At 45.9% G+C, this 12,733-nt stretch overlaps 1 protein-coding gene across 3 annotated transcripts in view; it reads right to left on the reverse strand.

Moving 5' to 3' along the window:
- Window positions 1–6,145: 6,145 nt before the first annotated feature.
- Window positions 6,146–12,733, reverse strand: part of Abcc12 (ATP binding cassette subfamily C member 12) — an 80,978-nt gene continuing 74,390 nt past the window's right edge. For 2 of the 3 annotated variants that reach the window (XM_012950214.2, XM_045136603.1), the window contains exons 24-29: window positions 11,326–11,515; window positions 10,722–10,881; window positions 9,608–9,686; window positions 8,530–8,643; window positions 6,486–6,650; window positions 6,146–6,384 (exon numbers count right to left, since the gene is read on the reverse strand). In XM_012950214.2, coding sequence (XP_012805668.2) covers window positions 6,298–6,384; window positions 6,486–6,650; window positions 8,530–8,643; window positions 9,608–9,686; window positions 10,722–10,881; window positions 11,326–11,515 — 795 coding nt within the window. In that variant the 3' untranslated portion in view covers window positions 6,146–6,297. The remainder of the gene's footprint in view (window positions 6,385–6,485; window positions 6,651–8,529; window positions 8,644–9,607; window positions 9,687–10,721; window positions 10,882–11,325; window positions 11,516–12,733) is intronic. The other variant, XM_045136609.1, reaches the window with a different exon arrangement.

A 12,733-nucleotide genomic window follows, 5' to 3' on the forward strand; every position in this document is an offset into this window, starting at 1 on the left:
ACAGTCTGTCCCTGATCGGACATTTCAGTGACAATGAGTGGTCAAGAGATTTCACTGCAACATGCCAATACCCACCCCTCCAGAAATTGTTGGCCCCCCATGTGTGAAGCTGACAACCATCACTGAGCTTGAACAGGCTCAGGGGACAGGGCAGGTGGGGTTCTATGGCAGGGGTTTAAGGAGGAGGGCCTCTGGAGCCAGACTGATCAGGACTCACATCTTACCTCTAGCCCTTCCTTCCTCTGTGCCTATAGCTAAGTCCCTAACCTCAGTGAATCTCAGCTTGAATCTTGTGGGGTGAGGTAAGGATTCAGTGAAATGATTCATGAAAAACTGCTTATCACGGTGTCTGGCATACTGCAAAGATTCCGCCGACATCAGGATCAATATCAGTGTTCTACCAATACAGCTGAGGAAAACATGGGGCAGAAAGGAGCTGCAGGAGGTGAGTCATCTCTCAATGTCTAAGGAATCAACTGGGATCATTGCAGCCTACTCAAGTCCCCAGAAAATTCACTTCCTTGAAGTCAGGCTGATTGTCTGGTTGGTGACAAGTTGATAGAAAATCAGCCACCCCCGCCCCCACACACACACCTCATTGCTGGAATGGATACCCATAGCTGTCAGGGAGGGCCAGGTTGGGCTGCCAGGTCTGAGGAATTTACTGGACATCCATCGAGATGATGAGCACTCAACCTGCCCATAGCCCTGGGCATGTGGGTTTGACAATGAGAGGAGGCACAGATTAGGTGAAGATAAATGGTGTCCCTTCATATCTGGCATGGGGCTGCCCATGAAAGGAATCCTGTCACTCATTTCCTTCTCAGCCACCTTCTTCTGAGGGCAATGCTGCTGGCAGGAGTCATGCCAAAATGTCCAAGAGAAGCCTTTAACACCCTCACTGGACTGGGAGCTCCACTAGGGCCCAGGCATGTTTGCTTCTCTCTAGTCTGCTGAGGGCCTATGCTGAGGCAAATGACTGGTTAGAGGTAAACCCCATAAGCCCAGGCCTTGCCATGCTGAATGTTAGCTTGTATGTTAGCTACTTTCCTCATTGCTGTGACAAAATACCTGATAAGAAACAAGGGAGGAGGTGGGGGGGGTCGTATTTTGACTCCTAGTTTAAAGAAGGGAGACAGTCCACTGTGGTGGGGAAGGCAGCTGATCACATCAAATCCATAGTCAGGAAGTAGAGGGAGATGAAAGCTGGTACTCAGCTCCCTTTCTCTGTATGTTGTTCAGGATTCCAGAGCCCGTGGGATGGTACCATTTAGGGTGGGTCTCTTTACCTCAATTAACCTAATCTAGAACATCTGTCACAGACATGTCCAAAGATCTGTCCCCTAAGTGGGTCTAGATCCATTCAACTTGACAATAGTAACCATCACAGTCTATCCCTTCTCAACTTGACAGCCAATTATATCACTTTAAACCATAACCTTTCACTATTTGTCCCCATAGGCTCATGCCCATCATCTCATAATACAAAATACATTCGTTCTGACTTCCAAAGTTCTCATAGTCTTTAACAGTTCTGATACTGTTCAAAAGTTCAAAGTCCAAGTCTCCTCTGAGACTCAAGGCAATCTCTCAACTGTTAGCTTTTATAAAACAACAACAACAAAAAGCCACAGAGTTCCAATATAATGGCACAGAATAAATAGTCCCATTCCAAAAGGAAAGATAAGATGGGCATAACAAGAAAAGACTGGACCAAAGCAAGACTCAACATGGCAAATGCCAAGCCCTGCAGCACCATTTCTGGCATCTGGAGTTCACCATGTAATCATCTGGTTTCCAAAATACTTGGGTATCCATGCCCCTCCATCTATGATACTTGTAGCACACACAACCTGTCTCACTCTTGGGCTCCATGCCTGCAGCTACTTTTGCAGGATCTTCCATGGCCCTGGCGTCTCCACCATACTGGGATCTCTACTGCAACTTCGGCTCCAACTTCTCAACTTCACACAATGGCCCCTTAATCCCTCCTTGCAGGGAGGGGGCTCCAGTCTTGTCACACATCTTCTGGCCTGTCCAGCTGTTTAGGGACCTTGCTGCAAACCTCCATGACTCCCTCATTCTTTCATCTTTTCATGTCTGCAAAACCAGTACCGTGTGGATGATTCTGCTGAGTTCTGCTGCCAGCTCAAGATATACCCTGACCCTTTGGCCCATAGTGGTAATGGCCTTTGCATGCTGATCCAGAGGAAAGAACTCCCTGGGCAATTGTTTTGGAGCAGGAAACTCCCAATTCAGGCTTGCTCCTTTCAAGTAAATTTTAATTTTCATAAGATGGAGCCTTGCCATCCTGTTTCAGTACAAAACACTAGATTTCTCTAATGGTAATGGCCTCCTTAATAATTATAACTGGTTTCTCAGTCACTGTGTCTACAATTTTTAAACTCATTTCCCAATCAAATTGTACATTTCGTATTTTTCTGCCTCATTTGTTCTTGTTTGCTATAGCAGTTACCTACTTACTGCTAGGACAAAACACCTGAGGAAGTTTCATCATGAGGGAAAAAGTGTAGCAAGAGTAGACAGCAAGACATCACATCTTCACTTCAGTGGGTCGAAAGTAAAGGAAATAAGCTGGCTAGCAAGCTGTGCTGGACTATAAAATCCCAGAACTTCCTGCAGCAAGATGATCTGCCAAAGGCTCTCCAAGCTGGGATCAAGTATGAGGCTTAATCACAAACACATGTGGCTATGGGTGAGATCTTACATTCAAACCACCACATTCCACCTCTGCCCCCCATCTCACAGACTCATGGCCACCTAATGATGTAAAATTCATTCAGTACAGCTTTGAAAAGTTCCCTTGACCAGGCCCAGTGCTGTTCAAAAGTCCAAAGTCTCTTCTGAAACTCAAGACAGTCTCTTAATTATGTGCAATCAAAACACAAATTACATACTTAACAGAATAGCACAGAGTAAACAAAATTGGAACAATCAATGCAGGACAGAAACCAGCAGGGAAAACATCACATCCTCAAGTTCCATATTTGGTACCAAGGACTCATGATGAAATCCTCTGGGTTCCAAAAGGCTTGGGCAACTCCTCTCCTCCAGCTACACTGCTTGATTCCTGGGAAGAATCTACCACAGCCAACATTTTTCCATAGTCCTGGCATGTCCAACATCCTGGGCTCCCCACTGAAACCCACAGTTCATCTTCACAGCTCTGTCCCATAGTGCACCATGGCCTCCATGCAGAGACAATGACCTGTCTCACATTGCTTTGTCATGGCAGCTCTCTTCAGAATTATGTTGCAATCCAACAACTTTCTCTTCCATGCATTTCTCATACTTCCAAAACTAGTACCATGTGGGTGACATGGCCAAATTTTTATCCGGATGGGTGAAGGGTGACTTTGACAAGCAAGAAACTGCTTTAGCATTCTTCCCTCAGGACCCTTCCTTACGAAGGAACCAGCACTCTTCTATGTGTCCCAGTGCAGAGCAGCTGGTCTAACCTCAAGATGTAATTCTCTTAAACAGCAGGAGTGGCTACAGTTTCTGGGACCAAAGACCCATTCACATTTCCTCCTATGCCAAACTTCACATTTTTACATCCTTCTCTTCTGTACTTCCCACTGCCAAACACATATAAGTCCATTCCTTCTCATTCAACTTTGCTCTAAACGTGGATTGAATGCAGCCAACCTAACTTACTAGAATATCACACTTCATAACAATGGCCTTAGCCTAGTTCCTAACAAAGTGAGTTCTCCCCCTATGAAACCTCATGAGCCAAGCCTCCAGAGTCCACATTTCTCCCTGCATTTTGATCTTTCAAATGCTCATCAGAATGGCCCAATAAGCTCTGTCTACCTTACTGCAAAGCTTCTCTAGTTCCTAGTTCAATTCCTTCCATGTTCTTCCCACAAGCCAGTTCCAAAAACCTAAAAACCAAATTGTCAAGCTTATTGTAGTAACGGCCCCACTTCTGGGTACCAATTTTCTAGAGCATTGCCTTCTAGTTGCTGGGACAAAACACCCAACCAGAATCAGCTTATGAAAGGAAGAGTTTATTTCTGACTTTGAGGGGACATTATATCCTGGCAGGAAAAACATAGCAAACACAGACTGCAGGGCATCACATCTCCACATCAGCCCACAGAAAGGTGAAGAAGTAAACCGGGGCTGGAGAGATGGCTTAGCGGTTAAGCGCTTGCCTGTGAAGCCTAAGGACCCCGGTTCGAGGCTCGGTTCCCCAGGTCCCACTTTAGCCAGATGCACAAGGGGGCGCACGCGTCTGGAGTTCGTTTGCAGAGGCTGGAAGCCCTGGCACGCCCATTCTCTCTCTCCCTCTATCTGTCTTTCTCTCTGTGTCTGTCGCTCTCAAATAAGTAAATAAAAATAAAAATAAATAATTTTAAAAAAAAAAAAGAAGTAAACTGGCCAACACTGGAAAGCTGGGCTGGATTATAAAATTCCAAGGTCCGTCCCCAGGGACAACACCTCCTACATGAATGCTCCACCTCCCAAAGGTCTACCAGCTGGGGATTAAATATGAGGCTTAATCACAAACACCTGAGGCTATGTGGGAACTTTATATTCAAACACTCACATTCTACCCCTGATAAGCTAATAACCATCTCATGATGTAAAATGCATTCAGTCCAATATTGAGTCCCCATAGTCTTCACCAATCCCAACATTGTTCAAAAGTCCAAAATCCAAAGTATCATCTGAGACAGTCTCTCAACTGTGAGCCTATAATATCAGAACACACACTGCCTACTTCCAGCACATAATAGCACAGAGTAAACCCAGCACCCTTTCTCCTTCTTATTGAGTCCAAGAGCCACACAGCCCATGGAATGGTACCACTCACATTTAGGAGGTGCACCTTTCTTCATTTCACCCAATCTAGAAACTCCCTCACAGATATGCCCAGAGATATGTCTCCCAGGTGACTCTAGAAGCTGCTAAGAGATGGTCAGTATTAATCATCTGAACTTGTCTGCTAGAAATCTTAACATTTCCAGAATAAGCCTTTGTCATGCAAGGGAGCCTGGGAGGAAAAGGTGGTAGTCCCTCTTGTTTGAACGACTTTATTGGATGTTGCTATTGTGAATGCCACAAGTGTGTTTCTCGAATGTTCCTATGTACCAGACAATGTTTTTCTCCATGTCTCAAGGGTGGGGAAGTAAGTACCAAGACTCAGAAAGGGGTAAAAATGAAAGGCAGATCCAGTGGAAGCTTTGCTGACCACTCTGTTCTATGTCATGCCTAAGAAAATGCTGGAAAGAAAGTGCAAGGGACCTCATGGAAACATCACAAGAACCTTCAACCCTCACCAGAAACATCATGAGGGGCTTCAATCCCAAGGAAAGAGAATGGGAAAGAACAGTGGGTACAGACCTTGACAAACTGCACAAGAACCCAACAGTCTTCCTGCATTTTTCCTCACAAGCACCACTGTGAATTAGCAGTGCTCACTGCTGTGCTACTAGGAACACCTTCCCACAACCCTCATTTGAAACCTTGAGGGTGCTGAACAATTGTGTAGGTTTATCACTGAGGCAAGAGAGGTGGCAATGAAGGCCCATGAGAAGAAATAGTACAAAAATGGAGACATCTCTGGGGAAATAATTGCAAAGTGACATTTCAGGGTAGTTTAATATCCGATTACATTTTAATGACCAATAGAGAAAATATAAAAATGCCATTCATAGAGAAACTACAGTGCTTTGTTTTCTGGTTATTTTAACAGATCATTTATAAGGTATGTAATATGATTTCTTTGAACAATCTTCTGCCAGACACTATCATCAGTCTTTCCTGCTATAGATAATTAATGTGTGTCCCATAGTCAAGATAGAAGTGAATGGAGATGAAACGGGAAGAAAACTCACCCTTCACCCCTTCTGGAGCCTTTTGCAAACTCCAGCCGTGGGCATTTTCCCATCTTGTTTATTTTGACTGATTTTTAACAGAAATAATGTTTCTGTTCTTGGGCATTAAGTGGTCATGGTGGGGGATGCATGAGAGACCCTTTGGGGTTTGGGAGGCGAGAGGCAGCTTTCTAACCCACTAGCTTCCCCTGCCTCTCTTCACCATACAGAACCAACCCCAAAACTACCAAGAGAGGTGAGGGGGCTGGGCTGGGCTGGGCTGGGCTGGGCTGGGCAGGGCTGGGCAGGAGGACACCTTCAGCCTCAGCTCAGCCAGTGCTTCATGGGTGGGAGGGACCATGGCCAGGGCTATCTGCAGGGATGAACTCATCTGGCCAGCAGACTCCAACTCATCTCACATATCCGACTTAGGTCCACCACACAGGGATGTTTACCATCCAACTTCGGCTGCTAGTAACATTGCAAATGCAGAATTGGGCTTCTCAGCAAGGACTTCCGGCTTCTCAAACTCAATCACCTAAAAGTCAGAGAAGAGCTGAAATTTTCAGAAAAAAAAAAAAAAAATTCCACCCACCAAACTATGGAAGCCTTTGAGGAGCCAACCAGAGCTTCCTGCACCTTCCCATTCTCCATGACCAGGACGAGGTCACAGTTGAGAACCGTGTTTAGTCGGTGGGCGATGGTCAACACCGTGCACCCTTTAAAGGCCTCTTTGATAGTGCTCTGAACAAGGGTGTCTGTCTTGGAGTCCATAGAGGCAGTAGCTTCATCAAGAAGAATGATCTGCCAAGGAAGAAATGCTATAAAAGTCACAATAGGCCAAAGCCAGATATCTACTAAGAAGAACACAAGGAAAACAAAAACTGAAATGCTATGAACAAAACATCTTAAAAAGTCACACACAGCCGGGCGTGGTGGCACATGCCTTTAATCACAGCACTTGGCAGGCAGAGGGAGGAGGATGACCATGAGTTCGAGGCTACCCTGAGACTTCATAGTGAATTCCAGGTCAGCCTGAGCTAGAGCGAGACCCTATCTCGAACAAACAAACAAACAACAACAAAATCAAAAAGTCACACACAATGAGCTAGAAAGATGGCTTAGTGGTTAAGATGCTTGCCTGCAAAGCCTAAGAACTCATGTTCAAATCTCCAGATCCCATGTAGCCAGACACACATGGATACAAGCACACAATGTCACACATCACCACAAGGGGGCACATGCATCCGGAGTACTTTGCAGTACTGAAAACCCTAGCTGGTGTACCCATTCTCTCTCTCTCTCTCTCTCTCTCAAAATAAAAAAAAAAAAAAATCACACACACAAGTGAGATGAAAGAAAGTCCAACCTCACCATCTTCATCTTCCTCAGAGAGACCTACCAGAGGAACAAGCTTGAATCCTCAACTCCTCTTTGAGTGGTTTAGTCAAACACTGCCCATAGGTAGGAGGAAACCTCACATGGGCTTTCTGTACTCTGCTCATCAGAGCCAGCATGGGGCAGAGTAACAGCACTGACAGTCATTGGCTACAGCTGCTATAACAAACTACCACAAATTTAGAGACTTAAGGCAACTCAGACTTACTTCTCATAGTGCTAAAAATGACATCCCACAGCCAAGATGCTGTGAGGGCTGCACTGCTTCTGCAGCGGTGTGGACAAAACCACCGCCCTTCCCGCCTCTGCATTCCTTGGTCCGTGCCTGTTTCTACTCTCTTTAACTTTCCTTCTTGCTTCTTAAAAAACATACACTAAACCCACCAGACTCAAGATAATCTCCCCATCTGAGATCTTACAAGTAATCAATACCTTCAAGGTCCCTTTTGCCATGTAAGAGAACACAGAGCTTTGGGGTGCTGTGGTGCAGAGAGCTTTCTCTTTTTAATGTTTTGTTTTTGTTTTTGGAGGGGAAAGGTGCATTTTTCTTCCTGCCAAAAGTGCTGAGTGAATTTTACAAATCAGAGGCTTAATCTCAACCCCTGCCTGAACTTATCCTTGCCAAGGTACCTAACTTCCTTACACGGGAAAGAGCCATCCCTGATCACACACATGGAATAAGAAGGTACACGGGGGGCCCATGTGCCACCACAGACATTACATGGTCCCCTTACCCTCTCCGGGAACACGCTGAGGACACACAGCACGGTGCGTCCCTTTACCCGGCTTCAGTGAATCAGAGTTCAAAAGCAACACATTCCCTTCCTCAAAATTAGAGAGCAAGGCTTGGTTAAGTCACTTGGACAAGTAAGTATCAATGTTACAAATCTTATGTGCTGGGATTTGGATAGTTTTCTTCGTGCCCAGGCTGTTGTGCTGGAGGACTCGGAATTGTACAGGACAAAAGAGAGGAAGTTGAGAGGCAGATTGTCCCAAACTCCAGCCACCTAGGAGAGTGGAGAGAATACCTAAGGAGACCTCCCGAGGTGAAGCTCAGGGGAGAAAGGTGTTATTGCTGGAAATGGCTGTCATTTTTCAATTTTTTTTTTTTTTTTTTTTTTACCCCTCACAACTTTGTCTTAAAAAAAAAAGTGATTGGTTTTTAAATGACTCAATCACTCTGTCTTTACTGAAAGACAAGCATGTGGCTCGACCTCCTGGATTGAGTGGCACTGCGGGAAATATCCAAAATTTAGCCAATCCATTTTCCGTGCTGTTTCCTTACTTTTGAATTACGGAGAAGTGCTCGGGCCATACAAAGTAGCTGGCGTTCCCCTACTGAGAAGTTTTCCCCATTTTCTGTGACTTCTGCATGTAATTTCTCAGGGAGTTTCATTATCTGTAAACCATAGAAAATGCCACGTTTTTGCTGACAATCTATAAAATTGTCCTGTACCGTCATATTGATTGCCCCTCCTCTTGCATTCATCAGCTTGCTTTATTTTACTGTGGGAAAAGAGGTACAAGACAACAATCATTTCAATATTGCAAACAGGCACCAGGGAAGACCGGGGAGTAGGCAGACATTAATAATTTAAAATCACAGTGTGACTCACCAGAGGAAGACAAATGATGCATTCACATTTCCAAAGAACACACAAGCAAGGGGAAATGGCCTTCGGGGCTGCTATTTCCATGGACAAAACAGAGAAGGGACAGGAGAGTTTTGTGGGGAGGGTGAGACAGGGACTGATAATTCATCGTGACAAGCCTCACTGGCTGTGGGAGTCTCTTACCTCGGCACCCCTGGGCTGCACAGGTAGTATGCTCACCAGCTAACCCCAACTGGGACTACAGCTCTTATAGGGCAGGGTCCTGTGACACAAAGCACTCAGTTCCCTCAAACCAGCCATATGCCCTTTTCTCAGAACATGCTACTATACCCACTCAGTTTCTAGTGTCTCGTTTATCCTGATAAATCAACGAAGCCATTGTCTAAGAAATCAGGCTCACACTAACTTTAGACTCAAACTGACCTGGGTTCAAATCTCCATTTTGCTACTGACTGGCCTGGACAGTTTTCATCTTACATCACAAAAACACGGTGCAAAAATACCAGCGTCAGAGGGCCGTGGTGTGGATGAAGTGAGAAGATACAGGAGGAGCTCTCGGACAGAATCAGCGCCGAACCCTGATAAACAGCACCGTGGCTGCTTCTGGCAACAAAGTGTGCGTAAGGATTGAAGTCTACTAACTTATGTGGCTGCTACAGATAAACCTGGCCAAGTGCTGGCCCAGGGGCTTGTAACCTGAGACCCAGGAGCCAGGACATGACCTCATGCTGAGCAGCCCCAGAGACTTACTGTGTCTTTCATGAATGTTCTTTCCAGAACGTGCCAGAGCATCTCATCGGTGTGATTCTTGAGAGGATCCAAGTTGAACCTATAGCGAAAGAAAGGAGAGGGAGCTGGATTTCCAGGAATGAGGGAATGAGCGAACATTGTGAGGATGAGAGGATGGGGAGTGGGTGTGATGCTGGAAACAGGCACTGGTAGCTATTTAAGGATGTAGTCTCTTCCCTGCATTATTTTGGAAACAACAAGAGGCAGGATGAGAAGAGCCCACGGCTCCAAGAGCTCGAATCGACCCAATTCCTGAGGCCAAGGACTATACCATACCTCTGTGACAGAGCCATGAGGCCGTCTAAGTGAAAACACACCTGGGCCTCTGCATTCATGTGCAGCAAAGCACATTAAGCCTCATGCAAGTGATTGACAGAGAAAGAGGGAGAGAGCAACTTGGGCTGACATCTGTCACATTAGAGGCACAGCTGCAGATGCCAAGGGCCCCACAGAGGAATGTGAATTGAGTGTTTCAAGGTATGTACTGCATCGTTCATACAGTCAACTCTACAGAAATACAATTCCCCGACAGCATCTCTTGCTCACGGGGAAGAATGCCCCTTTCCCGGAACCAACTGAAGTGCCATGCTACAGGTCACAGCCCTGCTCTTCTCATAGGTGAACAGCTTCAGTTCTGTAGTAAGAATGAATTAATGCAAAAAAAAAAAAAAAAACAAACAAACACATGGCTGCACACTTACGTAGGGGAACTACTCATTCTATTACAGATTCTTGGGTACTGTGAGAGGGACCATTGCTAAGCCTGCTGAAACCAAACAGGACTGTCCAGAGTCAAATAGGATACCTACGTACTCACCCTATGTATAAAAAGGATCTTACTCTTTGGTAACACTGTAGTTTCTGAAATACTAGCAGGTCTCAGGACCCTGTTCTCCAGTTCCTTCCAAAGCTTTCTCAAAAACAGGCATCACCGAGGCTTCTGAGCCCCTGAGGAAGCTGGCACCCTGAGCTAGGAGAGCCCCAGAAGAGCCTCGGCCAGGAGACTTGAGCAAGCTCCTGGTTGTCTGATTCCACCATCCCCAAACAGCAATGCACGATGATTGAAGGCAGCTACCTTACTGTACCTACAAACAGGACAGGATCCTGAGGGATCATAGTCAGCTTGGTTCGGAGGTCTTCCAAACTCACGGTGCAGATATCCACCTCGTCAATGAAGACCGTGCCACTGGCCGGCTCCACCAGACGGAACAGAGCCATTCCCAGTGAAGACTTTCCTGGGGACAATAAGAGCAAGGACAACAAACCAGACAACAGTTTGTACTTGCTTCATATCTAGGCATTTAATTAATGGAGTCTTCAATGCAAGGCACATGGCTCTGCATGGATAACCTTGCAGGCAGATGTCCCTTGCTCTGGGGCCCCAGGCCGCCACAAAACAGTTAACCTCCCAGGCCCTGCAGCACACAACTCATCTTCAGGGCCTCATTTCCTCCAGAATGATTCTCATTTAATTAATTCAGAAATTTGTGTGTGTTTGCTCCCAACTCCACACACCCATTCAACCTGAAATCCTAATTTACGATAAAGAGATGTGAGGGAAAAGAACTGTCAATCCAGCAATCATGCACACGCCTCTGAAGCAGGGCTTAACTAGGGTACATTCCATGGGAATTCAAAGAAAACAGCTCAAAAGAAACAAAGGCAGAGATTGTCCTCACCAGATCCTGTTCTTCCCACAATGCCAACTGTCTGCCCACTCTGGATGTTCAAGTTGAGCCCGTCGAGAACAAGGGGGGTGTTGTCTCTGTATCGCATCCGGTAGTCCTTGAAAGTGATCTCCCCACGGCTTGGCCAGTCCTTGGGACAGGTCCCCTCTTTGAAGGGGTGGGTGCATTCAGGAACGCAGTGCTGAAAAGCAATAGTCAACCACCAACTTAATAGCCACTTGCTTGACCCGTTGCTGAACTCCTCAATCACACTACAAATGAGCCAGTGGACTGGCGCTCAGGGGTGAGAACTAGTGAGCTAGACTAGTCAAGAAGCTCACATTCTGCCAGGCACAGTGGCACACACCTGTAATGCCAGCACCCAGGGGGCTGTGGAGAGCTCCAGGGAAGTCTGAGTTACATAGACAGACTCTGTTAACAAAACAAAACATTCATATTTTCCAGGTGTGGTGGCGCACGCCTTTAATCCCAGCACTCGGGAGGCAGAGGTAGGAGGACAGCTGTAAGTTCAAGGCCACCCTGAGACTACATAGGGAATTCCAGGTCACCCTGGGCTAGAGTGAGACCCTACCTAGGGGGGGAAGAAAAAAAAAAAAGCTCATATTCCAGTGGGGTGTCAGGTAATAAAAAAGAGATAATGGAAATAAAACCACATACTAAAATAATTATGTTAGGTGAGGGCAAAAGAAGAGGAAAAGTCCTTGAGGGCTGAAGAACACATCTTTGAGGATGTGGCAGACCTACACTGAGAAGAGGATGCCAGTGGCAAGGATTTGCACCCAGAACCCTCCAGAAAGGGAAGGTGGCCAATGCAAAGGCCCGGAGGCCAGAATTTCCTTGGGCCAGTGTTTAGTGATGAATGGATGAGTTAGGGGAATAAGCAAGGGACAAATCACTCCAGGCCTTGTGGGCCTAGGCTAGCATTAGCAAGATGACCTTGGGGCTGTGAGACAAACCCAGACTGAGCCTGAGATTCACAGAATTCCATCAGACATAACCTCAGCATCTGCTGGACTCATCATGGTGCTAGGAATAGATGAGATGTCAGGAATGAATGTCCAATTTAAAGACTGTTAGAGCTTAATGGACAAGATACTGAATTTTCCTTCATAAGTGTCCAAGAAACTCCAAATCTATTAGTAAGAAGATATGGCTTCCTTACAAGACCAGTCCTGCCTCTTATATTATGAAGTCTCTCTAACAACTAGAGAGAGGTCTCAAGGGCACCATCAGGGTGATTGGCTGCCCCAAATTTCTGGTCAGTAAGGAACCTCAATTAGCTGAGAAAACAGCTGCATCCTTAGAGGGTTTTTAAACCCCAGAAAACTTAGAATTGAGAATAAAAACATTTAAGGGATGCAATACTATGCCAGTAGTATTTTTAGTTTAAGTAATCTGC

This window comes from Jaculus jaculus, chromosome 1 (assembly GCF_020740685.1).
Source record: "Jaculus jaculus isolate mJacJac1 chromosome 1, mJacJac1.mat.Y.cur, whole genome shotgun sequence".
NCBI classification, from domain to species: domain Eukaryota; kingdom Metazoa; phylum Chordata; class Mammalia; order Rodentia; family Dipodidae; genus Jaculus; species Jaculus jaculus.